Source organism: Corvus cornix, chromosome 18, assembly GCF_000738735.6.
Source record: "Corvus cornix cornix isolate S_Up_H32 chromosome 18, ASM73873v5, whole genome shotgun sequence".
Classification (NCBI taxonomy): domain Eukaryota; kingdom Metazoa; phylum Chordata; class Aves; order Passeriformes; family Corvidae; genus Corvus; species Corvus cornix.
Window position 1 is genome coordinate 6,218,655 of NC_046347.1, and position 25,499 is coordinate 6,244,153.

The 25,499-nt window shown below is 41.4% G+C and overlaps 2 protein-coding genes across 14 annotated transcripts in view; one reads left to right on the top strand and one right to left on the bottom strand.

The window, feature by feature from the left end:
- MBTD1 (mbt domain containing 1) overlaps positions 1-15,844 on the bottom strand; it is a 35,177-nt gene extending 19,333 nt beyond the window's left edge. For 2 of the 13 annotated variants that reach the window (XM_039562603.1, XM_039562599.1), the window contains exons 1-6: positions 15,686-15,843; positions 7,985-8,186; positions 6,701-6,840; positions 6,012-6,126; positions 5,837-5,919; positions 476-593 (exon numbers count right to left, since the gene is read on the bottom strand). In XM_039562603.1, coding sequence (XP_039418537.1) covers positions 476-593; positions 5,837-5,919; positions 6,012-6,126; positions 6,701-6,840; positions 7,985-8,186; positions 15,686-15,706 — 679 coding nt within the window. In that variant the 5' untranslated portion in view covers positions 15,707-15,843. Of the gene's footprint in view, positions 1-475; positions 594-5,836; positions 5,923-6,011; positions 6,127-6,700; positions 6,841-7,984; positions 8,187-13,734; positions 15,379-15,685 lie in introns of those variants that run through there. The other 11 variants (XM_039562608.1, XM_039562606.1, XM_039562607.1 and 8 more) reach the window with 11 other exon arrangements.
- Positions 15,845-16,041: 197 nt separating this feature from the next.
- Positions 16,042-25,062, top strand: UTP18 (UTP18 small subunit processome component). Its single transcript, XM_039562580.1, is given in 17 exon segments — positions 16,042-16,080; positions 16,279-16,347; positions 16,350-16,374; positions 16,377-16,663; positions 16,807-16,934; positions 17,038-17,133; positions 17,855-17,934; positions 18,166-18,251; positions 18,825-18,950; positions 19,784-19,958; positions 20,280-20,380; positions 21,142-21,232; positions 21,550-21,673; positions 22,570-22,744; positions 23,478-23,620; positions 24,224-24,283; positions 24,900-25,062. Coding segments are annotated over 16 exon segments (1,770 nt in total). The 3' UTR covers positions 24,249-24,283; positions 24,900-25,062.
- The last annotated feature ends 437 nt before the right edge of the window (positions 25,063-25,499 follow it).

The following is a 25,499-nucleotide window of genomic DNA, read 5'->3' on the forward strand; positions in this document are numbered from 1 at the left end:
TAATGCACAGAATAGATTACTTTGATAAATGTGCATGTATTATCATGTAAGTCAATTTAATTAAAATTCTTGAATGATAAACCTTTAGGAGTTGTACGTAAGAGGACAAAATTAATTACGCACAGTATCTGCTTTTTCATATCTTAGATCTGCCACCTTGAATTTCTAACTTTTTAGCAAGACAAGTGATTTGTATAATGAGGCTTCTTGCCAGCTCTTATACAGTCTATCTGCTCTGCACTGCTCTTACTGCACTCTGAGGCAATATTAAAAAAAACAAACCAAGGATAGACATTCTCAAGCATCACTGAAGCCACTGTAGAACAGTGGCAACACTACAGCATGTAACCTACAGACACAGCTCTGCCAACCTGACCAGTGCCAGCATTACACTCACCAGGTGATCACTGACTAAATTATTAGATCCCTTCACACAGTTCTTTGATTATTTTAATTTCAACTAAAACACATTTACCTGCTAATTTTACAATTCCAGCTATCCAGAAGACTTTGGTAGGTAGGCTGCAGTCAGTGTTTGGAACCTCCACTCGCACTCCTTCTGCAATATCACCCCAGCAAGTCCCCATGGGTGCCTGTCAAGGTTGGGGTTAAAAAGTCACCAGTTCACCATGTGAAAATATTCATTTTTTGTTATCTCTGTGTTCTACAAGCAACTTAAAGAGATAAAATATTCAATATACACATAACAAACATATGGTTAGAAACCACTGTTTCTATGAGGACCTACTTTGGTTTTGATTTGATGCTTATGCATAACACTGTAATTGTATCCAATTATTCCTGTGTATTTACTGAAAAAACCTATAGCATTCCAAGTTTGAATATCAGTTAAGCACAAATTGTACATTCTCACAGGTCAGTTTTATCTATGATGTTTCAATTAGGAACAAACTACAGATGTTAGTGAGAATGGTGGAATTCCTATGCAATTCTACTTGCAAGAAAACTATGGTACCTGTAGCACAGACATCAAAACTTTTAAATTCTGCAAGTCAGGCATGCTGCTGGAAGAATGCCTAAAAATTATTTCTTGAATCTATTCTGATGAATTATTATGGTGGGGTTTATCATCCACTGGTTTGCATCCTCTCAAAGGAACAGGCTTTCACATCACCTGCAAGTGATCCCTCCATGGAGCAGGCAAAAAGAACAGAAGGCTCTGAGTGGCACCTTTTTAATGAACACCAGAAGGAAAGGCACAGCAAGATCCCTCACACTGCCCTGTATGAGGAATATGTTAGGAACAAGAAGGAATACATGCCTGATGAACTCGTAAGGGTTTGCAGAAGATGGTGATAGAAATTACATTAAGTTTGCTATCTTCAGAAGAACATTTTGTGGAACAGAGCATCATGAAATGTCAGTCCAAGATGGTATTGTAGATACCAGAAATGCACAGTGCTGAAGAACCTAAATTTTTAACAGTAACTCAAATGAAGTTATATTGGTAACAAGCTAGAAAATTATTCAGTCTGCACTAAACTTGAGACTACCCAGAAGAGAGAGATTCGTATTTTGGGTTTTAGAAAAACAGTCACATAAATTTGAGAAAAATAAATTCTTATCAGTTCAGAGATTACCCAGCTATCACAGGGAGAACTGAAGGAGGGATCTCTGGCTCTGCACCATGTCTCATTTACAAAGCTCTTTGCAAACCCAGAGAACTGAACCACTCAGTGGGAATAGCCTCCAACTGCACAGAATTTTTGCTGAGAGCTACAAGTGAAGAAATCTGGATAAATCTTGAATGATTGGAAATGACAATATTGGAATTTTGCTGGCAATCAGCAATTGCCACTAGCAGCACTAAAAGCTGAACTTATTTTACAAAGGGAAACCCTTCACTAGTTGAAGTATTTGAGACTATACAAAACTTAAAACCAGTTTTAACTCCTAAAGGAAATGTAGGTATGCCAGCTTTTATTCTTGAAGCCTGGTCTCTTCATGTTCTGCTATACCCATCTACACCAGTCTAGACCACAGAGCTCTCTTCTGCCAACTGGCAGCCAGAGAAAAATCCAACTGAAAAGATGATGGCTTATTTTCACACACAAAATATGCAAATACAACTTAAGTCCCATCCCATATTCACTACCCTCTCTAAATTGACATGTGTAGGTTTTTGAATTGAACTGGGGAAATAAACTTTTCAATCTGCTTATTTTAGCAAATCTTGTTGCCTTGTACAGAGATACAGATGAGGCCAAACAATCAAAAATAGCAGTGCTGAATAATTTCATAATCCAGCTGCACTCAACTGAAATAAGTTTTACTGCCTGCTCATCTATTCAGTTGATTCAGAGAGAAAAGTATATCAAAACACTTCTTCTGACATCAACCTACAATGGAAATTTCATTTCTAGAACGTGGATTGGTATAGAGGGAAATAGCAGAAAGTTAAATTTGTCCTTGTCTGTGAAAACATTGGTTCTGCTAGTTCTCCTACACCAATCCATATGGCTCACCCCTTCAAGAAGGAAGCCATCCTGTGCAGCATCACTGCTGAAATGCCAGACAATGGTACTGTCCTGAGGGATGGTTTACAGCACACCACCTACACTGCACCATCTTGGTCTCCTTCACTCATTAGGGATATTGTTAAGGCAGAAAGACCTGGATAAACCAGGGCTGTGACAGCCATCTTTCTTCATCTCTCCTGTCTCATCTGTTTAATCAATCAATGTTTGAAGAGTGCTTTTAAAAACTCAGAAAGCACTAGAGAAGTGTTAAGTCTTATTTATCTGCTGGCTGGAAGGTGACTGCAGTCTGGATTGGCATAGTGTGAACTAGCAGAACCATCATTTACAGGTAAGAACAAATTTACCTTTCAGACTCATGACGAAGAGATCCACTTCACATCACTCTCAAACAAGGAAGAGCTGGTTCCTGGCTTCCTGCTTCAGGACATGACCTGGGAGGGTCTATCTCTGAGCACCAAGGGCCTTCTCTGCAAGGTAAGGTGCAGTCAGGAAGGGCCTGTTTGACAGGAGCACCTAAAGGCCAAGTATCCCCACATACACAGCTGGACAAAGAGCTCACATGGCTTAAATAAGTGGCTTCTAAAAGTTTTGGATGGCATCAACACTGCCATGATTCCAGACTTTAAATTAAATCAGGATTTTAATGGCAAATCCTGATGGTGATGCTACCAAATCCTGGATTGTATGGAATGCTGAAACTTCGTGTGTGAGCAGTGCCCCAAGAACAGGTAATGCCAGAGGAGTCAATGTGCAAAAGGGTTTAAACAAAAACCTTCAAAGCAGAGCACTGCCACCCAGTGTAGCATCCTGGAAATGCTCCCTTAAATCACACTGGATATAGTTTAAAAACACAAGAAACCAAGAGAATGAAAATATTTTGGCTCAGAATAAAATTCAGCTGGAATAAAGAACTTCAGGAAATGTGCCTCTCACTAGCAACAGAGTGAAAATAAATAATTACTCTTAATTGTGCATGAAATTGTCCAATAAGTAGTATTGAAAAACAACTCAAACCACTGTAACTTGCTTTCAGTTGTAGGAACAGTTTGAACTAATAAGAGCAACTATAGAAAAGAATAAAAAGTGTTTAGATGAGAAAAAGTAGAATGCAGGTCAGCAATGAGCTCACTGTATGTGACTAAGCTGTAACTCAATATTAAAAACATTAAACTGAGTTTTTCCTCCTTGCAGCAGCTACTGCTGTGTGCCTGATTAATGCAATTTGACCAAAAAAAAAAAAAAAAAGGAAAAAAAAAAAAAGAGGCTGCAAGGTGCACAAATGGGAATTCTGGCATTGTCATGGGCTTCCTGTAGGAAAGCATAAAACAAAGCAGTTCCCTACTTCTGTTTACTGAACTCTGAAGTCATGGGCATGGCCATATTATTGATACTGAATTTCATTAGTGTTACTCAAGTCTGGAATAAAGGTAACATGGAAGCACAAAAAGCACATCAAAATACTATGAAATTAATTATTCATAAAGAGAGAGAGCTTTCAAGATTTAGATACTTTAATTCTAAAATGTAACTATTTTAAACTGAAGAAGAAATAAATCCCCAGGGGAAAAAAAAAAAAAACCAAAACAACAGAAAACCTGATGTGGGAAATCTACATCAGACCTGAGATACTAAAGTATGCCAGGTTATTAAAAAAATAATTAATAAGCCAAATCTCACATGTCATAATTCCCTTAAATTTTCTTTAATATTGATCCCAATGTTCCCTATCAAATATCCATACAGGTACACCCAGTATAACCAGTAAATTCGATGTATTTTATTGAATAATGAACTCAAGGGTAGATAGGCCATGATTTTACTGTCAATTCAAAACTTTGGTCTTGACCAGAATAAGCTTTATATCTTCCATCACATACATACAGGTGTACGAAATCCATAATCTAGATGGTAAACAAACATCGACTAATAAAAACTTTTACAAATCAAAGCAATACAGTACACAGAAAACAGCAATAATCTTTCCAGAAAGAAAAAAAGAATATTGTTTAATTATCAGTGGAGAGTGGAACAAAGAAGGATCTAACGAGAGCACTGATGTGTTTTTCAGACTCTGACTGGTTTAAATAATGTACTTTTCAAAGAAATAATTACAGTAAAGTTAAAAGCAAATCATACCCTTATGACACTAACTCATATCCACCAAAGAAGTAGAAATCTCCAAAGAAAACTGTAGGATTTGCATTTCACTTGTATGAAAAAGGAAAATGAGGACAGAAAAGCAACAACTTTCAGGCTACTTGGTAGCACTGTTGCCATTATCTTGTGAAAATTTTCAAGGTACAACGTGCCCATGAGTGTGGTCTTGGTTCACATTACTGGGGCACTGTGCAGCTGAACAAATGAAGCAGTGAGAAGGGACCATACAACGCCTTTTAATAAAATGGAATGTTGGAGCATAATTTACAAGTGACCTGACAATTGCAGCTGTCTCTAATTGAGGATGCCACCCATCCTGAGGCATTTGTTGGTACAATAGCACAGCCCCTGTTATCAAATGCCACTTTTTGATATGGACTTACGGAATCACTTATTACATGTACATAGCTGTGAAAGCAAAGTGCAAACATGCTGACTCGAGCACGTGGAATTTGATACAAATTCCCCAAGTTCTCCTAACGCAAGGCTCTGTTCTGGGAAGTAGCTGAGGCCTCTGAGCATAAAGGGTACTATTCACAAAGTGCCAACTGCCAGGAGCCCTCAACTCCCACTGGTTTATGAGCTGACAGGGCTCAGCAGGAATTCCTGAGCTGGAGAGAAAATATGTCTCTTCTCCCTCATGGACAACTTCCATGAAGCAAAATGTTTGTTTTGATTGTAACTTTCAGCACATAATTTTGAGCAAAACAAAAATTTTGTAACACAGAACACTTCAGTTGCTCAAATTAAAAAATATGATGAGAAAACACCTTCTGTCCAAGCTTTTTCTTAAGAGACAGAAAGTACTGACAATATTTTAAACAATGCCTAATTATTGGAATTTTACAAACACATTAAAGACAGATGGTCCTAAATATTTTCCCCATCCTCCAATTTCGTCAGTCATTAAAGAATGTCTTTTTGTTTGAAACTTTTTAAACTAATACAAAGAAAACTAACTTTTTAAATTTCAGATTTTTGTTTATGAGAGTATATATATGATGAAAGTAACTGATGGCGTCCAGAATGGTTTTAAAGGACAGATACATACTAACAGTTATATTTCATAGATCATGAAAGATACTTGGATATGAATGTTTTGGAAAAATGAATTCAAGAACTCCCATGGAGTCACTCATACACACATAGACAGAAAGCACAAACTGAGAAATACTCACATGTTTAAAGCAGGTAACAGGAGCTGCTGTAAAGCTATTACTATTGATGTAGTTACCCCAGCTGAAACCTTCCACAGGGACAGCTGCTAAGGAAAAGTTATTTTAGTTAGGAAGCTGCTAATGAGGCACAAATCTTTCACTATTTTTTTTCTCAGCTCTGGTTATATGTTGTTACCTGCTTTTGTCTTTGCCTGGTTTTGTAAAGTTGCTTGGTACTGGGCATATGCTGCTAATTTAGCCACTAAGGGCTGTTTTTGTAGAACTTTAGCCTTCTTTGTCGGAGGTTTACCCTAAAAGAACCCAACAACCCAAGTAAATAACATATTTTCAAACTCTCATCAGGAAATTTCCACAGGTCTGTAGCTATCTTTGGCAGATTTAAACTAAAATTAGAAGTACACAGAGACTAAGCATCACACAACTACATGTGTTACAAAATAAATTTAAAAACCAGTAGTAAGGAATGTCCAAAAGATGGGGTTTGTACTACTATTCCAACTTGAACAGCATTATAGGTTCACTGTTGTTTACCTGAAAAAAAGATATTTCTTAAAAGCAAGTCAAAAGGAAGAACTTTTAATCTAACTTATAGCAATGCAAACTCTTGGCATTTATTGCAATGAATTTGAGACAGGGTATAATGATATTTCTTGACAATTCTCTATCTTTTCTTGAACACTACAAAAATGCCTGAGTGATCATTCAATTAATATTTTAAGTGAACGGACATACCCCTATTTTGCAGTTCTATAAAGAAAACCCTCAAACCCAAGAAACTTATCTTAAAACATGCAGCCATCTGTACAAAAGCCCAATTTCAGCACGCAGACGACAGAAAGGATGTAAAAAAAACGGTGTCTGTACCGCTACCTGAAGCCTGGCCAGAATGCTGGCCTTCTTGGAGTTGGAGGAGTAGCTTCTGGAGCACGACACGCTGCAGAAGCGCTTGGTTTTAGAGTAAAAAGCGTCCCGGACGCCAACCATCCCACACATCTCACATGTAGCTAATCAGAGGAGAGAAAAAAATCCCCAAAACGTTAAGAGCGTAGTTAAAAATCACAGTAAGAATTCAGAATGATGAAGACAGAATTAAGGTACTGGATGTGGCACCATCAAATGGTATCTGAGGGTTTGACCCCAAAGAGAATTGCACAGGAGAATAATTTAAAATTTAGAACACCACCACTGATGTCAGTGAAATGCCAGGAACCTCAAGTTCACTGGCGAAACAGTGCCTCTTTCTGCTCCCTATTAATTTCACCCCTGGTGCAAATGAATGATCCAGCTAAAGCAGCTCAAGCCGATTTCTGGTTTTTCACTGTTCTCAAGGAAACATCTGCTTTGAATCTGGGCCTGCCAATCCTGATTTCCTCTAAATATTTAACACTTCCAACCTGAAATAAAACCAGATCTCTTGTTTGATTCATAAATTAGTATATCCCAAGTATCCCAGCCCACCAAAGTTTTCTTCTGGCTGGAATCATGTTTCAGAGGTGGACAGCATCACCCACGGTGTTTTCCATGATGAGTAAGACTTAGAGACCAACTAATGCCAGTGAGACAATACCAAAATTCTGCCCAGAGAGAGCTCTACACTAACCACTAGGATTTCACAAAGAATGTTTTTCCCTGATAACAAAAGAAATTTAGATTTATTTTCCTAGTATCCTCCAGCTCACAGCTAGTGAGGAGTGAACAGGTATACACTAACAGGTTTTACACAGCAGCAGTAATTAAGTTTTCCTAGAATAGGAAGAAATATATTTAAACATATTGTGTATGTAATAAAGGGCAGAGAGAAGGCATGCCTGGCACAGAGAACACACTGACGTTGTCCTCAAAGCTCCAAGAATAAAACCAATGCACATGAGAACACACACATGCATGTGCAGATACACACAACACATTTGAGAGGAGGGCAGATGTTCCCATACTATTTCTTCCCTGTCAGCAGGATTCAAACCCTCTCTTACTTCAGTTTAGCAGAACCCAAACAATTCCCCCTCCCAAAACCAACCAACCCAAACCCTTCAGCTGCTCTGGTCCCTTTTCAGTTGGGACCAACATTCAGGATTGGACCCTCACAACCCAGCACAGGCTAAATCCCATCAATATCCAACTCCTTGCACTCACACAGCACATACTTACCCATGCCAGATTTGCCATCTGGATAAGTATAAACTTGCCCATTGTTCTTGATAATTGGGAGACTGGATGGCAAAGGAGCAACCTCCTCCTCACTCTCATCTGAACTGGAGCTGCTGCTGGTGTCCTCACTACAACTATCATAACCGTCAAACATCCCGAACGAGTCTCGGCGTTTCCTTTCCACTTGGGAACTATGTTCTGTCTAAAAATTAAAAATAACCAAAAACAAAAAAAAAACCAAAGAATATCAGAATGTTCCGAATGCAAAGATTTCAAAGTCAAGCTTACAAAGTTTCACAGGTCAGTCTTCAATAGCAGATATTCTAAGGCACTGATGTATCAGCACAGACATGAGCCATGTATTGCCAATTACATGAGCATTGGTATAATCAAAACTGGCCAATTTTTGGTATTGTGATATACAGGAAGAAAAAAACATCTATCTCATGATCCACTGAGAATACACAGGAGCCGTCCACACATTTAATTTCCTTGGTATCTTCAGAGTGCATTAAGCCTGATGTGCTGAACACTGACAGCCACAGGGATCTTATATGCAAATCAGCACATTCCAGATGGCTGCAGCCAATTCTACTAAAATTCATTCATTTGAGAAAGCTGGGCAGAGAAAAGACAGTTCAACCAAGAGGTCACTTATACCACAGGAACAGGAATGAGAGGCTCTCTGCTCTCATTGGCTTGTGGGGTTATCCATAAATCACTCAGCTCCCCTATGAGTCCATGACTCCCGTGTGAAGCAGGAACACCTCTTCAGCACACAGGGCTGTTCTGAGGATTAATACATTAACCATTATGAAGAGCTCAGTTACTATGGCAATAGGGTCTGTACAAATGCTGAAAGATAGAAAGGTGACTAATTTGACACTGTCATATACAAAAAACTTGTTACATAATAGTTTTTCTATAATCAAAAAATCTGAAGTAGGATAAAACCACACAATTTTGAAGAAGGCATGACAGCTAAGCAATTTCCAGCATCGACATTAAAGAAGCAAGAGATTAACTGATGTACTTTTTCTGAGGCACATCCACCACATGCATTTTGATACAGTGACAGTTTTTACTTTATTGATATCTTACACAGCTCTATTGAAACAAGGCTACTCCTATGTGAGCTGCCCTCATTAAGGGGAAAAAAGTTTCAAATTATTTCCAAAATCTTAAACAGTATTTACTAAGTTTGAGAGGAAATAACTAAAGAGAAAACAAAGACATTCTACAATAGAAGCACAAGTTAGGGGAATGAAGTACAGACAAGGAAACAGAAGAAAAATTAAGAAAGCCTTTCCCTCAACTTCCTTTTCCAAGAGCTAATTTTATTTAAAAGTCAGAGTAGACAGAAAAATAATGTGATTGGGCTTTTCCTTCTTAAATTGCATTTGGATCCATAGCCTCAAGATCTCATCACAATTCCCCAAATCTCTTTCCTAGAGTGCATGCCTGAACATCTTTATTGTTAGATCTCATTCAAGCCTTTTTCTGCCATGCTATCCCTTTATTATATTATATTCTCCTTTTCAATCTGAATAAATCCTATTATGAAAGAATTTCCTAATAGCTACAAGGAAAAACTGATTTCCACACTGACCCAATCCTAGCGTGTAATTATTAAAAAAAAAATCCTCAAAAAACCCAGTAAGCACAAAAGGTTATGCAATAATGCAAACACATTTAACACACTTACAGTAGCTCTGAAACAAAACAACAAAAGAAGTCAGTGTAATGTTAATTACGAATATTCTCAGAAAAAAAAAAAATTAGAGTTGCATTAAACCAAATCAAATTTAGGATAGGGCATAACCTGACAACTTCCTCAAGGCGCTGACACCGGCAATCAGGGTGCCTGTGGGATTGTCAGAGGAAACACTGAGCAGACAAAGCCCAGCCCTGACCCATGCTGGCAGCAGTGTCACCTGTCCCATCTGCCACCACCATGCACCACCAGTGACTTGTTTGTGCATGCACGTGTGTGCAGCTTAAGGCAGAAGTTGAGCACAACGTTGCCATGGATACAGTATCCTGCCAACGCTGCCAGGAATTTTCAGAGCAGAAGATGAAAACTAGTAATCTTCCTCAAGATTTCAGGAGCTCCTTAACATCTCCCACCGTTTAAGTTCTCTTGACCACAGTCTCTGCTAAGATATAAAGTGTGATTCCATAGGAACCACTCCCAGCAGTACTACCAGAGCACTGTGATGCTTAGAATGTTTTAAGGACAGACACTCGTGGTGTTTCAGAGCCCAGGGAAGGATCTCCCGCTTCATGCCCTCATCCTCCCTAAGTCAGCCGGTCTGATTTCACTAAATTAGGCCCTCATCCCACACCAAGGTGTGATTCTATGGCTTCAGCCCTCTTATGGAAGCTGCAGTACAGGCCATTCTCAGGGTACCCCCTTCCCACTCCACACTGGAGATCCCTGGACCTACAGGGCAGCAGGTCTGCTCAGTGCTCTGCTGGCAGAAGTCTAAAATGCTGTCACAGCTCAGAAAGAATTGAAGAGCAGCCCATTCCCAGTCCCTCCAGCTCCCCATGCCAGCTCTGCTCCCACTGCCAGGGAAGGTGGAAGAAGAACCAGGCAGCTGGGGGTAAGGTGAAGGACCAGAGGCTGGAGCATGGGGTAAGGTGACCACCACAGGAGTGCACCTGGCTCTTTTTGTTCTTCTTTTGCATAACTTCCATTTAGAACCTCAATATTACTGGTAAGTTTTCTTTGCCAAAATATCCACAGATGAGAAGGAAAATAGTTTCTCTTTGTAAATGGAAAGTTGGGCGCTCAATTAGGAAAAATCATTCTTCAGCATTATACAATTTCAAAAGTAGCAATCATCAAGTTTTTGAGCTTAACTACACTGTCAAAACAAATCTCATGTATCACCTTTCCATTTACTTAATATTCAGCCAAATGGTTCCAATTCAGAATTTTTGAACATCAAATTTGCAATTCAAATCAGCATCTTTGCTTACCATTTTAAAATAATACTGTAGTTTTCATAAAACATTTGTATCCCAGCTTTTGCCAGAAGACAACCATATTTGCCAGATAATTTATGCAGGACATGCTTAATGTTAATTTACAGTTATTACCTGGATTGCAATTGGGGAAACTACTCAAATTTTTTTGTGAGATTTCAAAAAGGCAGAGACTGCAGGAAAAAAAAACCAAACCAAAATACTTTGTACACAAAAGTAGGTGAAAGTTAGGGAAGATGATATACAAATAACTATGATGGAATTTTCTTAGAGCAGATCAAAACACTTCTATTTTGATAATAAACACCACAAAGGTTCTTTTTAACCCATATTGAAACACAGCATTTATAGAAATAAGTGAATATAAGGAAGCTTTGATAACCCTTCCTGCAGAATTTGGATACACAAAAGAATAGGAGCTCTAACATCTGAAAGTGAAAAAAGTTAGGGCATTGCTCTGAATTCAAAGGTTAAAGACACATCCTTACAAAAAGGACAATGTATGTCTCAAACAGAACTATAAACAAGATAAAGCAGCTGCTCTGGTACAGCAGCAGCCTGCAATTCCTGCTGAGTTCTTGCTGACTGGTTGCATCTTTTTCTTTTGAAAATTAAGTACAAGATTTGCCCATTCCTGATTTTCTAGGGCCTCAACCTTTTTCCAGAAGCTCTCAACCATCTCACCAACACTTCCTGAAGTGTTGGTGGCCTCTAATACACTACAGTGAGCTTCATCAGAGATGCCAGGAACTTGGAACCATCTACCTTATGCACACATTCTCTGTCCCTTTGTTGTTATGCTTCCCATCTTCGAAAAAGGCAAAAGGAGGACCCAGGAAAAGACAGGTCAAAGCACCTCATCTTACTCCTTGTGAGGTGATGGAACAAGCAATGTTGGAAGTAATTTCTAGGCATGTGAAGGACACGCAATTCTTGCCGAGTCCTTTTAGGCTCCACAGCCAACAGCAACACTTTGTCTCTCTTGAAGCAGCACCTCCCCAAGCAGCTGCAGGGCCTTGGGTTCAAAAACAGGTGCGCAAAAAACCAACAACGACAAACCCTCAAACCAATATCAAGCCAGTTTCCTACTCTTCAAAGCTGGACTTAGCACTAAAAATCATGCTGAGGAGGTTGTCTTTTCCTCAAAACACAACGAGTGTTCACCTTCTAACAAACCAGGGAACAACCTCCTGCCTATCCACAGAAACTGCTTGGAGCAGGAGCCTGGCTTGCTATAAAACAGAACCTTGCAGCTGGTTAATGCCAAAAGAGCAGCTTGAGTAACTACTCCACTAATAGAGTCTATCTGTACATTAAGCAGAAGCAATGCACAAACAAAAGAACAAGACAAACTTTCAGGCATTCTGGCTAAGGCTTATTTTCCTAATAAGATTACTGGTTCCTCAACAGAGGCTTTTAGTCAGAGCACTGTGAAGGGTAGGGTGAGCAGCATTGGCAAATTACCCCATACTATTTGCTCGGGGGGTTTCTTGCATACTTTTCTTTATAGGAGGGATGGGTGGAGAAAGGAACTCTTAAGAACTGCGTTCTTATTCTGCCCAACTTCCCATTTTCCTGTTCTTCCCCTCCTCCCTGTGAGTACTTGGCAACAGAGTATTTTTAAGAAATACTTTTAATTAAGCATTACATAAGGCAAATGGTATGATAAAAGAATATAGTTAAGGAAATAGGTTTCCCTGAGAGCAGGAAGGCAACTCTAAACAAATAAGAAAATAACCAGTTTCTCACTCTTAACATACATTTATATATATATATATATACACACACACATTGAAGTTGATCAACACATTATAGCATCCATTCTTTGAGTGTAATAACTATTCTTGCAACAAAAAATTGGGCACAAAGGGTGAGCAATCCAAGGCCAAAACAAAAACCATTTCATGTTAATTAGACATCAAACACTTACTCAGGAAATGGCTTTAGTGGCTTGATGAAAACCACACTCAAGCAATGGCAAAATTTATGCAAAAGGTTTTGAAGGTAAAAACTTGAAAGAAAGACACCCTATTATTATGTAACCAAACCTCTTGCACCCAGGTAAGTGCATCTAGCCACAGGAGGAGGATCCAAAACAGCCACAGAAAGGTTTCAAACCACTCCAAATTGTTGTTGTTACTACTGAATTCAATCTGGGGCTTGATTTCAGGATGGCAGCAATTGGGAGCTTGAAGTACAAGAGCTGTAGCTCAGCAAAGGCCCAGCAGCACCTGAACAGAGGCATTGCTTCCTATATTCAGCTCCAACCCCCCAAACAGGACAGAACCATGGAGAGATGGGATCTGAGGCCAACGTCAACAATGAGGTCACCACAACCTTCAAGCCAAGGGGCTGTTGTAAGACAGATTTACTTTAATCACATATCCTTAATGCATCTAAGGGTATTTCCAAGTTAGACTTAAATTTGACGCAGAGGTTTTGTTTTCAAAAGTTCATTGATGCTTTCTGCTACAAACTTAGTTTCATCTCTGGATGTTTAGGAAACACTACAATAGAACTAATTTATTACAATTCTTCTGAATTTACACTAGAATAGTAGCTCGTCCCTGTGGAACTGAAGCCTAATTGTGCCTCAGAACATGATCAAAAAAGAAAATTCAAACATGGTACCAATTTAAAGAAAACATACTTTCAGCTTTAATTCAAAACAAACAAACAAAATCCCCCAAAGCTAAACATCTTGGGATTCCTGGAAATCAGAACCAACCAAACTTACTTTTTTTATATAAACAACTCACCTCTATCTGGAAATGTGCCTTCCACTCTTATTATAAGTAAAATCTCTGCTGGAAAATTACAGAAATGTTTTTTCCTGTCTCTTCATTTGCTATGTATGACAGCATTTTGTCTGAAGCCAGTTTCTGCTGTTTGCCAATGGTTTTGTCCATAGCCTCTTCCCCAGGGGGTTTCACACAAGAGGGAAGACTCTTTCATAAAAAAATATATCACATTAGCAGGAAATTTTGGAGGAGGGTGTGATGATTAATATGTGAAATATCTGAATTTTGAGAAAACTAAAAATCCGTTACAAACTCCATTATGTTTCTACAAAGCCCTTACAGGAGTATCTCGAAGAGGCAAATATTTCACTTTAAACACTGTGTTACCATTAAGAAAACTAACAAAAAAACACCCAAACCCAAATAAAATAATAAATTTAAATGTAAAACACCCCAAAACCACCACCAACCCAAAATCAAAGTCTTCAGCACCTGAATTCATTCCACGTGCTCAGAGCCAGGTTCAGCAAATGATCCCACATGCCCAGAGTGTACCAACTTACCTGAGAAATGAAGAAATGCAGTAGTGGTTTGCAGAAGATATCAAAAGCCTTGCAAAATTAAATCAAATTTTAGAAGGTAAGAGAAATCAAAGCCAATGAGAGGGAACTTTTGTGCATGTTATCACTGCTGCCAGAGGCACCTCGCTCTTTGGGGAACAATTAAGAGAATTCTTACTTCCAGTTTGCAATCCTTCTGCACATGCACAAGCCCACATGCTCTCAAGAACAACACCTAAACTATTCCTGGGAGACAAGATCCCTCTGCATAGTTCCCTACAGCCTACGTTACACACTTCCACAAAACGATGCCTAGGCTGAAGGAATGAGTAAAGACAATTGACCTGCCAAGTTTTACTGCCTTTTTAAGGGAACATATTGTTTTAGTTCTCATTAAATGCTCCAGATTAGACTCTCATAGCCTTAGTCCACTCCTTTTAAGTCAAAATCAAGATGTTGAATACAATAAATAGGTAAATGTGGCTCCTCAAACCTGCCAAATAATTTTAATTTAAAATGCAGGAGATTGCCCTGCAGCTTTCAGTTTTGACTTGGTCTAGATGTGAAAAATCACAGCAGTTGCCAGCCACATTTTAAAATAAATTGCTTTTTCACACACAAAAGTTTTTACCGTAGTCAGCATACGCTTTGAAGTAGGACTTTTAATTTTTAAAGCCACGCCGGGCAGAAATTGCTACACTTTCAAATATTTCCAGCAACAACCTGAAAGTGAAACTGGTTTCACGAGTTTACTGTTCCTTACAAAGAGAACAAAGTAACAATACCAGAAGTCATAAAAATTGCACGGGAAGGGGGGAAGTGGCCGCAAAGAATCCAAAACTTTTGAGGTGCTGTTATTAAAGAAAACTCCCCAGCGCTTAACATGAGCACGCTGGACAACTGAACTTTAAAGGCTGGAACTACAGGAGGAAGTTGCTGAAAACCGGCACTACAGCGGAGCAGGGGGAGAAGCGGATCCAAGCGCACCCTGGAGAAGCTGAAACTTTTTTCCGAGGCAGGAGAAAGGAGGGGAAAGGACAAAACCCGCCCCTGCACAGCCGGGCCGCAACAAAGGGGTCCCGCCGTGCCGCCCCCACGTGCCTCGGCCAGATTCCCCCGCCGCTCCCCGGGACCCTCCGCGAGCAGCAGCGCCCCAGGGAGCGCCGGCCCGGCCCCGGGAGCCCCCGCCCCGGGCGGGCACAAACCCCCGCACCCCGCGGGGCCGCCCCCGCAACACCCGGGGGTGTCCCCGGCTCCCTCCCACGCGCTGCGGGGCCGCCTCCCCCCGCACGGGCACCGGGGCTCGCTCAGCTCCCGGCCCCGGCTGAGCCCGCGCCGCTCCCCGCCTCAGGCGCTGAGGGTCTCGCGGGGCCGCCGCGGCCGCGCCTCCCGCGGGCTCCGGTACTCACCAGCTCCTTTGTGTTTTCCATCAGGCCCTCATGGGCAGGAGCCGCCCGCTGCCTCTGCGCGCTCGCCCCGGGGCTCAGGCGCTGCGGGTGCCCGCGGTCGGAGCCGGACCCGGCGGGGCGGGGGCGGCCCGGGCGGTTCAGCCGCTCCGAGCGCCGGAGACCGACCGGGACCGACCGCGGCCGCCGGGACATCAACAACACGAGCGCGCGGCTGCGCAGGCGCGGACACGCCCCCGCCGGGCCCAGGCTGCGCGGGGCGGCCCCTCCGCCATGTCCCCCCACTCCGGGCGAAAACACTCGTTACCGGGGGGGAGCGCCCCGCGCCCAGGCGGGGACTGCGGGGATTAAGAACAGCCATGTCCGCCAGCGAGTGCCGGTGCGCGCGGGATGTCCCGGTGAGGGGCCGATGAGCAGCCGGTGAGAGACGCGTGTTTCCTCACGGGGGGCATCCCCCCCGCGGGCTCGCAATGGAGTGGCCCAGACGTGGCCGCGTCACGTGGAACTCCGGGTGGGCGGGGGGGTGGGGGCAAAGGGAGGCAAAGAAAGGAGTCACGTGACCGCGCCTCGCCGCCGGGGGCGGGGCTTGGTCACAGGGGCGGGGGCGGGGCGGAGGCGCGAGCCTATCGCGGGCGGGGGCGGGGCCGGGCGGGGGTCACGTGACCGGGCACACGTGTTCCGGTTCCGGGTCTGGTGCGGGCTCCGGGCGCGGCGAAAGCGGCGAAAGCGGCAGGAATGAAGGCGGCGAAGAAAGCGGCGAAATTGCCCAAAGCGGCCAAAATGACGAAACCGAAGCGGATGGTGAAGCGGCGCCCGGCTGTGGCGGATCAGGCAGCGGCCGAGGCGGCGCGGCGCGCCCGCCACCTGAAGGCGCTGAGCTGCGTGTCGGGCGCCGAGCGGGAGCTGGAGGAGCTGGTATTCGGTGACAGCCTCAACGTGGAGGAGGACGAGCTGCTGCGGCGCCTGGCCGGGCCCCGGCGGGTACGGCACATCACCCTCCGGCCCTGCCCCACCCAGCAGCGGCGGCGGCCCCGGGCGGGGCTCGGTGCTCGCTGCGGCCCCCCCGCTGCCCCCCCGGCTCCGGGCCGTGTCCCCGCTCACTCGGCCCGTTCGGTTGTTTTCAGGTTACTGCTGCAGAGGGTAAAGGCCTCCAGGAAGAGTCCAGCGATTCGGAGGTGGAAAATGAAGCGAAAGGTGACTTACTGCCCAAAAAGCCAGCCTGGGTGGATGAGGATGATGAAGCTGAGGAAAAGTAAGTTCAGACTGGGTGGTGGGAATGACATCTTACGCTTGGGAGTGACTGAAGTGGCCTTGGTTTGAACGATCTTTGTGTTCTGTGTGTTCTTCCCCTCTAGTGTTGATATGACCCATAAGTACAGGAAAGATTTCATGAAAAGTGATGCTGAGACAACGCTTACTAAGAAAAAGCTAAAGAAAAGACTTGAGGAACAGTGAGTTTCATTAATGTTTTTGTGGCTGACTTTATTGAGGTGGGATCATTGACCTCCTGGTGGGTGCCAGGAGGATGGTGTCAGACTCTTTTCAGTGGTGCCCAGCACAGGATGAGGGGCTGTGACCATAAACTAAAACACAAAGTGTTTCTTTCCATGGAGGGTGACACAGCACTGGAACAGCTGCCCAGGGAGGGTGTGGAGTCTCTCTCTGGAGACATTCCAAACACACCTGGACATGTTCCTGTGTCACCTGCTCCAGATGACCCTGCTTTGTGGTGGGGGGGTTGGCCTGGGTGATCTCCAGGCTCCAGAGGGTTGATCTCCCTTCCAACCCAACAATTTTGTGAGCTAAAATAACATTTATGTGCTATTCAAAGTCACTTTTCTCTAGCCACTGTGCTCATGTGGCTTCTTTAAAGCCAGTGCTTCCTGCAGTATTTGCAGTGTTTTTAAGTAAAATGTGCATTAGCATTGTCTAGACTAGTTTGTTTAATACTTGTATTAGTCAAAGTGCACAAACTAATCTGTCTTCTAGGGAGTTATACAAGAAACAGTGACATCTTAATTTTTTTTTTTTTAATTAAATGCTTGCATTGTGTTCTAAGTGCAAGTAATCCTGCAAAATTCTGACTGCTTCTTCTAAGTACTTAACTTATAGAAGGAAATTACTGTTTCACAACAGTTATGTATTTTTTCTCTTTCCCCTTTTTCTTGCAAGGTTTCAGCAAGCCATGGGAGGAGTTCCTGCCTGGGCTGATCTAGAAAACAGGAAGAAATCCAAAAGGACTTTGAGTGATAGTAAATATGTCCAATACTATTCTGATAAGTGTTTCTGTGATTCCTTGTTCAGCTTGCTAGAAAAGAATTACTTTTGATGTCTTCTTAGTTTCAGTAGTGTGACAATATGCTGGATAAGTCAGCTTTACTCCTTCAGTGTGCTTTAATTTAATTTGTTTCAGTGAGGAATGTGTTGATTTTGCTGTGGATGTTTGTGCAATTAGCTGTTTCCATGTGCTTTGGTTTAATGAGGTGACAGTGATGAAGATGATGATCTGCTATGCAGGACTGGCAATTACATCACGAGCTCGGAGTCTCTGCCAAGAGGGATTTTAAAGGTAAAGACAAACCTTATTTTTCCACTTCAGTTGGACTTAGGTGCACACTTTGACTCTGGTTGTGTATAAAATTAGTGATTCTGTGAATTTGTTTCTGCAAGTAGAAGCTCTAGAGGATATAAAAATTGAATAGTTCATGTGAAAGCATGAAACAATAAACTGAGGTGGATTGTTTGACATAAGAATTTTCTGCACTCTAAACAGCATCTTGTAATAGGATTTTAATTTCTGCAGAGAAGGATGGAATTCTCCCGCAACTTTGAAGCTAGTGAAATGGTCTTTAAGAAGACAGCCTTAAACGAGTATTTCTCACACTATCTCCTACAGCTATCTCAGATGAGTCAGAATGCAGCTGGTTTTACACTCAGTTTTAAAGCCAGTAGAAAGGCTGGTGAGTTCAGCCTGTGTTTGCATTGGAGCAGCTCCCTGAACTGGCTGTGTGTGCTCTGCTCACCTCATGCTGCACAAAAGTTCATCACCAGGCTTGAGGTCTTGTAGTGTAAAGAGTAATTGGTTTTTTATTCAGCACAAGTGATTGTTGGGATTGTTTTAACTGTCTGATCTGTGTTGTAGATGAGCACCTGCCTTCCTGCAAACCAGGAACGTTTTGCCAATGGAAAACTGGTGACAGTGCAGTTTCATCCTTCAGCTCAAGTGGTGATGACAGCTGGGCATGATCGCTCTGTGTCCCTCTTCCAGGTGAAGAACTTCAGTCTGTACTCTGCAAATGTTACACAGAACCTTTTTTCTGAGTGTACATGAAATAGCCTGGAGTGGTAGACCTTGTTTTTTCTCTTCCTCTGCACACTGGGTGTAATGTCTGTGGTTACAATTGAAATTCCTTGGTTAAAGGCATCTCAGAAGGAATTTCTATCATCTGTGACTTCACACCGAGCACATGCAGAGTACTGGCAAGCATAGTTGTACCAGAGTTTTTAGCTGAAGATTTGTGTTTAAAAACGTTTGGTTTGAAGGTTTGCAGTGATGAGGACTAAGGAGGTTTTTTGTTCCTAAGTTGTTTGGAGAACCTGTAGTGGGGCAAGCTGCCCACTTTGCTTTAAGACTGCAAAATTGCTGTGCTGCAGCAGGAAGGTGCTCATCCTGAGACACTGCCCTGCTCCTCTGAAAATTAAAGATCCTAATGTTTTTTAGGAACTTTTAGCATGGCCCAGTATCAGTGAAATGGTCAGACACAAGTGGAACGTGATATTCCCACAGGGCTGCAAGAAAACCCAAATCAAAGCAGATGTTTCTGTTTAGAAAAAGCACAACAGAAGTGATGATTTGAACAAAGCATGGGCAAGATGAGGAAGGGCACGAGGTGTGAGGTGTATCAGAAAGGCAGGGAGTGCCTCTTACATGAGGTGAGGAGCTAAGAACCACGTCATTTGTAGGAGAGAGGAAGAGTTCACTGCTTCACAGTGGTCTTACTACTTAAGTCTCAGCTGGGTAGTTGATATGATTTTTCTCTGTAAAAGTATTTGATATATTCCTCAATATGACAACCTGGTTTGTTACTTTCTTTTTTGAAGGTGGACGGTATAAGGAACCCAAAAATACAGAGCATCTATTTAGAGAGTTTTCCAATTTATAAGGCTCGTTTCAGTATGGATGGAGAACAAGTTATAGCCACTGGCACTCACCACAGTATGTTCTTTGTGTATGACATGATGGCTGGGAGTATCATCCCTATCCCAAAAGTACGAGGTATGTTTTGCAGCTCTGAGTGTCCGGGCACAGTTCAAGCTGTCCCAAATAAAGATGGCACATGAATTTGCTTTAAAAGGAAGTGCAGGGAGTTGGAGGTTGTATTTTTAACCTGTCTTCAAAGAACTAAAGTACCTTGAGGGTTAATTTGTCTGGGATATTAATTATCACACAGGAGCAAGGTTGAGTTCAGCTTCACTGTGACAGCATATTGCAGAAATGAAAAGCTGAAGTGGAGTCAGGTCTTAGTCATCCTACCTCTAAATGTTGAGGTCAGAGAATAAATTACACCAATTTCAATTTTCAAATCTCTTTTTAAAGGTGTGGAGGAAAAATTTCTCAGAAACTTCGAGCTCTCTCCAGATGGATCATTTATGCTGCTAATTGGAACTTCAGGTTACCTTCACTTGCTGTCCATGAAGGTACTTTCTCTGCGTGGTTCATGTAGCTTCATTTTCCTTGGCACCTTTTCCCTTTTGAATCTGCTTTTGTCTCATCTGCAAGGCAATCTAACTTTCAGCTGAAGCCAAGGTATGACACATACTGTGACAGCCCTCAAAAATGTGCTGCTGAATCAACCCACTGCAGCTTTAGGGAATTATTTTGGGCTCTCTGAGACTTTGTTCTGCAGCTCCGTGGGGCTGCTGGAGCTCAGGGCAGTTCCATGGGGTTTTCAGCTGTAAGATGTCATATGTCAGTGTTGTATTTCAGCTGCTTGCATGAGCACTGTGCTGGCAAAAGGAATGGAAACAGCATGGGAACAGGCACCTGGGGATAGAATATAGGACTGCTTTTTTGGGAGTCATGCTAGTGCATGCTGTTGTACCCTGTTCATGAATCATGCCAAATACTGATTCATAATGCATAGAGCAATCTTTCAGCTGAAATTTAAAATGCCATATGATGGCAGCTGGATTTGTTTTAAACTTTCACAGGGAAAAATGCTTTTAAAGGAGAAAGTTCAGTTCTGTTGTATAACTCAGGCCCTTCAGTGAGGGAGCAAACAAGTGTTTGTTGATCCAGCTGTAGCTGGACTCAGGAGCTTGTGCTCTGCTCTGCAGGCACTGAAAACGTTGGTGCTGTTCTCTGAATGTCAGCTAACTTAAGATTTTTGTGGGACAGGAAACAACTTTCCTATAGATTTTTGGTAGAATCTCTGTCACCATTGTTCTCCATCCTACAGACAAAAGAACTGATCAGCACTATGAAGGTGAATGGAAGGTGCACTGCCTCTGCTTTCACCCCAGACAGCAGTAAAATATACAGCTATTCAAGTGAGTATTCCAACAGCTCCAATCATAATTCCATTTAAATTGCATGAGTTCTTAGAAGTCACTTACCGTTTTAGAAAAATAATTTAAAAAATTATGCCAGTATCTCACCTAAAAACATAACTAAGTGATCAATCATTAAAGAATGGAGTTAACTATTTTAGTATGCCTTTAATTGTTGGGGTTTTTTAAAAATATCCTATATTTGATAGTTGTAAATGAGCTTCTAGTTGTCATCTAATTAAATTTATTTTAGCAAAATAGACCAACGAAGTGGTGTGTATATGTGGTTTCTCTAATATCCTTCATTCTGTAATCAGAGGAAGGTGAAGTTTTCATTTGGGATGTGAGAAGCAGAAAATGTCTACACAAATTTGAAGATGAAGGTTCTTTGGAAGGAAAGTGCATTGCTGTTTCAAAAAATAACCAGTATGTGGCATGTGGGTAAGTGACTGACAGCTTTGGCAGCTTCTCGTGCTCTCATTTTGAAGCTCTTCAGTGAACTCATGGGTGTCTGGTGAGAGTGTAGGAACATGGTTTGGTTCTAATAAGCTTAGAATAGACATAAATAGATGAATATTCCCTATTTTATTATAATAATTTACTTTTTTTTCTGTGTAAATATAAAATACCATAGTACACTTAAAACAATAGGAGTCATACTGGTGTTGGTATTGCCATGTATGGGTCCAGCAGTTAATTTTGAAATCACACTGACAGAAATTACAAATTCTGTAATAGGAATGTTGATTCAGGGTCTTCTCCATTTTCTAATTCTCTTCCCTGTACTCTGAATTTGTTTCCTGAAAGGCAACATGTTAGCCCGTCAGAAGGGGCTTCAACTCAAAGCCACAGGCTGAAACTGTTTCTCCAAATACATTTACTGAGATGCAGTTTCAGCCAGTGTCTGGATTCTTTTAAATGAGAATAGCAAATAAATACAGGAGTATTTTCCTAGCTCACTGCAGAAGAGGATTTTTAAGTGAGCTTATGCTACAGTTATAAAAAACCCCCCACAATAAAAAACTTGAAGTTATTTCAGAACATTTTGATACCAAACTCTCCTTGCTTTGAATTCATGTGGTAAGAGATGGGCTCATCAGAGTTGAGTCTCTTAATATATAAGTAAAAAGAAAACCCAAATCAGCAAAAACCTAAACCCCTCCACTAAATACTGTTATAAATTCCAAAGGAAAATCAAGCTCCAAACAAAATATTATTACAAACTCCATTAACTAATTGGAAATTACATCTTCTGGTGAGTAGTGGCTATAGATAACAAGGCAATATGTACTGAAATGTCACTTTTTGGTATAATCTTTGTTCATTTTATTCTTTAGTTCATCTTCTGGAGTTGTAAATTTATACACTACTGATACTTGCCTCAAAGAAAACCGTCCTAAACCAGTTAAAGCCATAATGAACCTTGTTACTTCTGCCACCTGTGTGACCTTCAATCCCACCACTGAGATTTTGGCAGTGGCTTCCCGTGACACTGATGAGGCTGTCAAATTGGTAGGTTCAGCTTCTTTATTGCAATATTTCTTTTATATCTTGATAAAAATACTGCTGGTGATGTAATAAAGCTGATATGAAGCAGATACAGGTACTGTATAAGGTGCTGGACCAACCAGATCTGGACATGGCCAAGACACTCTGCATTTACAAGAATATAATTGTATTTTCTTTAGTAAAGTTGCTCTGAAAATAACATTTTGTAGTTTAGTTAACCTTTTTACCTTTTTAAAGTGCCTTCTAAAATGTCTGGAAGTGTTCAAGGCCAGGTTGGACAGGGCTTGGAGCAACCTGGTCTAGTGGAAGGTGTCCCTGACCATGGCAGGGGGTTGGAACTGGATGAAAACTTTAAGGTTCCTTCTAACCCAACCAGTCTGTGGTTCTATTTCAGTGCTGTAAATATAACTCAGCAACAAATGTGAGTTTTCAGCAGCTGGTAACTGTAACCATCTTACTAGGGTTTTTTTTTTCTTGCCAGCCTTATCAGAATTCTTGCCAACAGTGGAACTGTTGAATTATTCTGAGGATTTGTAGGCCCAAGAATTGCAATAATTGGTTCCATGGTGTGTTCCCTGCTCCTTTTCTCCAGTAGAATTCTATATATGGAGTCATGTAGGGTAGGAATATAACTGAACATTTGAACTTAACATTGACCTTCAATTACAGATTCGTAATTTAATTTCATTTTTAGTGGTTTTTTTCTAATTTTAAATTCTGACCTATTTCTCAATAGGTGCACCTTCCTTCATACACTGTATTCTCAAACTTCCCAGTGTTCAGGAGAAAACAGATTTATCTTACTCAATCTATGGACTTCTCTCCCAGAAGTGGATATTTCTCTGTAGCAAATAACAAAGGCAAAGCTTTGTTATTTAGGTACGTACTAAATTAGGTCCATTAATCCCAGATAACATCTGTGTTCTGTAAGATGGGGCCCTGACTGTAAGTGATAAGGTTTAACTTCCTGATCTGAATTTCACCTGATGAGTTATTGGAGTGTGGAGTTGGCTTTCCCTGCTGGAGAACAACCCTTGTTTATTGTCTGATTATGAAATACACCCTGTTTCCATACTTTTTTATTTTCCTCCCCTGCTGGTGTGGTCAGGGGTGAGGAGTAGTGCTAATCTAAGCAGGAATATTTATTTTATTTCAACTCATAACTTCATGATGCTTGAAAAACTGCTTATTTTTAAGATGAGATTTTAATGATTTACCAAGACTGACAGGGAAAATTTCTAGAAATATTCCTAAATGTGAATAAATGTTGTGATTTGTCCTTTATGTGAACTTGAACTGCATATTATAATGGCACTTAAGTAATTCTAGCAGGTGGATGTTTGCTATCTTTGTTTCAAAGCTCTATGTTTCAGATTAGCTAAGGATACTCAGTGACACTGCTGAAGAGCTGTTGTTTTTTTGTGTTGCCCCCTCAACAGGTTACTGAGAAGTTTTAAATCTCTCAATTTCTTTTTTCTTTAGGCTGAAACATTATTCATCCTTCTAAAAGAAGATACAGGAGAAAATGAACCAGTAACTGAGGTGAAAATAGCACTAGAGCTGTTCACAATATTGGCTTGAGGAGCCTCAAAATTTTCATGTTGCTGCCTCCACTTCTTTACAGATGGCAGGAAGAATTTCTTAGCCCTGTGTGATCTGTCCTGCCTGGGTCACTTGTGGGCTGGAGTAGGACTGGCCTTGTCATTCTCAGCTTTTCTGATAATGCAGCAAGTTGATAGTTCAACTAAAAACTGCTGTCAGCATGACTGAGCTGATTATATTTAAATCAAACTCAGCAATGTTGATAAGCAGCTGCAGGCTGGCAGGTCCTTGGCTTGATCCTGTTCTGGTGTCTTGTGAGCCTACACAAGTCTGCATCATTTCAAATTACCATTACATGAATTACTGAAGTTTGAAGCATAGTTTGTGTGTAGATAGGATTTTATTGTGCACTTAAATGTCTTCTTGGGAAACTGGAAAAACCTGTAGCCTTGATAGTAATACAGTAGATTGACAAAAGCTGTGTTAATGAGGGGAGGCTGAACTTGTTCAGACTGGAAGCAGCTCTGACTGCTGCATGTTAAGCTTGCATAGAATTTTGTAATGGCTCAGTGTTTGGAAAATACTAACAAAATTCTCTCTACTGGTCTTTCCCCAGGTGTTGTAACCTGCAGATACAAGGATGCTGACAAAATCAAAACTTTTTTTTATTTTTATTGTATATGGAAGCTACAAAATAGTAATAGAACGTATGTATTTTAAAATTTTGTTTGTTTTTTAAAATAAATATACCTGGTAAGTTTCCAGGCAACTTGTTTCAATTTATTCCAATGCTTTGTGTAAGCTCACAAGTAAGATTTTATTGCTTGGCACTCAAGCTGGTGTCTTCCAGAAGTGCTTAAATGTCTTAATTATTATAAGCATGAGAAATATTCCAGTGCTGAAACAGAAATTTTGTGTAAACTGACCTCTGCTCCATGCATTTATTAGCAGGAGCTTTTCCATCAGCCTGCTTCACTTGAGGCTGGGTTGGAAACAGCATTTTGCTGCCTGGAGGAGCCCATTCCCCTGAGACCCTGTTGATGTTGGTGTTGCAGCTCAGCCCAACTTCCCAGCTGGAGCTTCAAGGTGCCCTAAAGCAAGAAGTGAAAAAACCCCACCCCCATTTATGCTTTCCTGCCTCCTGTGTCACCCAAACAACTGCATCTAACATGGGTTTAATTCTTAAGGAAGACCCCAGTCTTATCTTTCTGTGAAA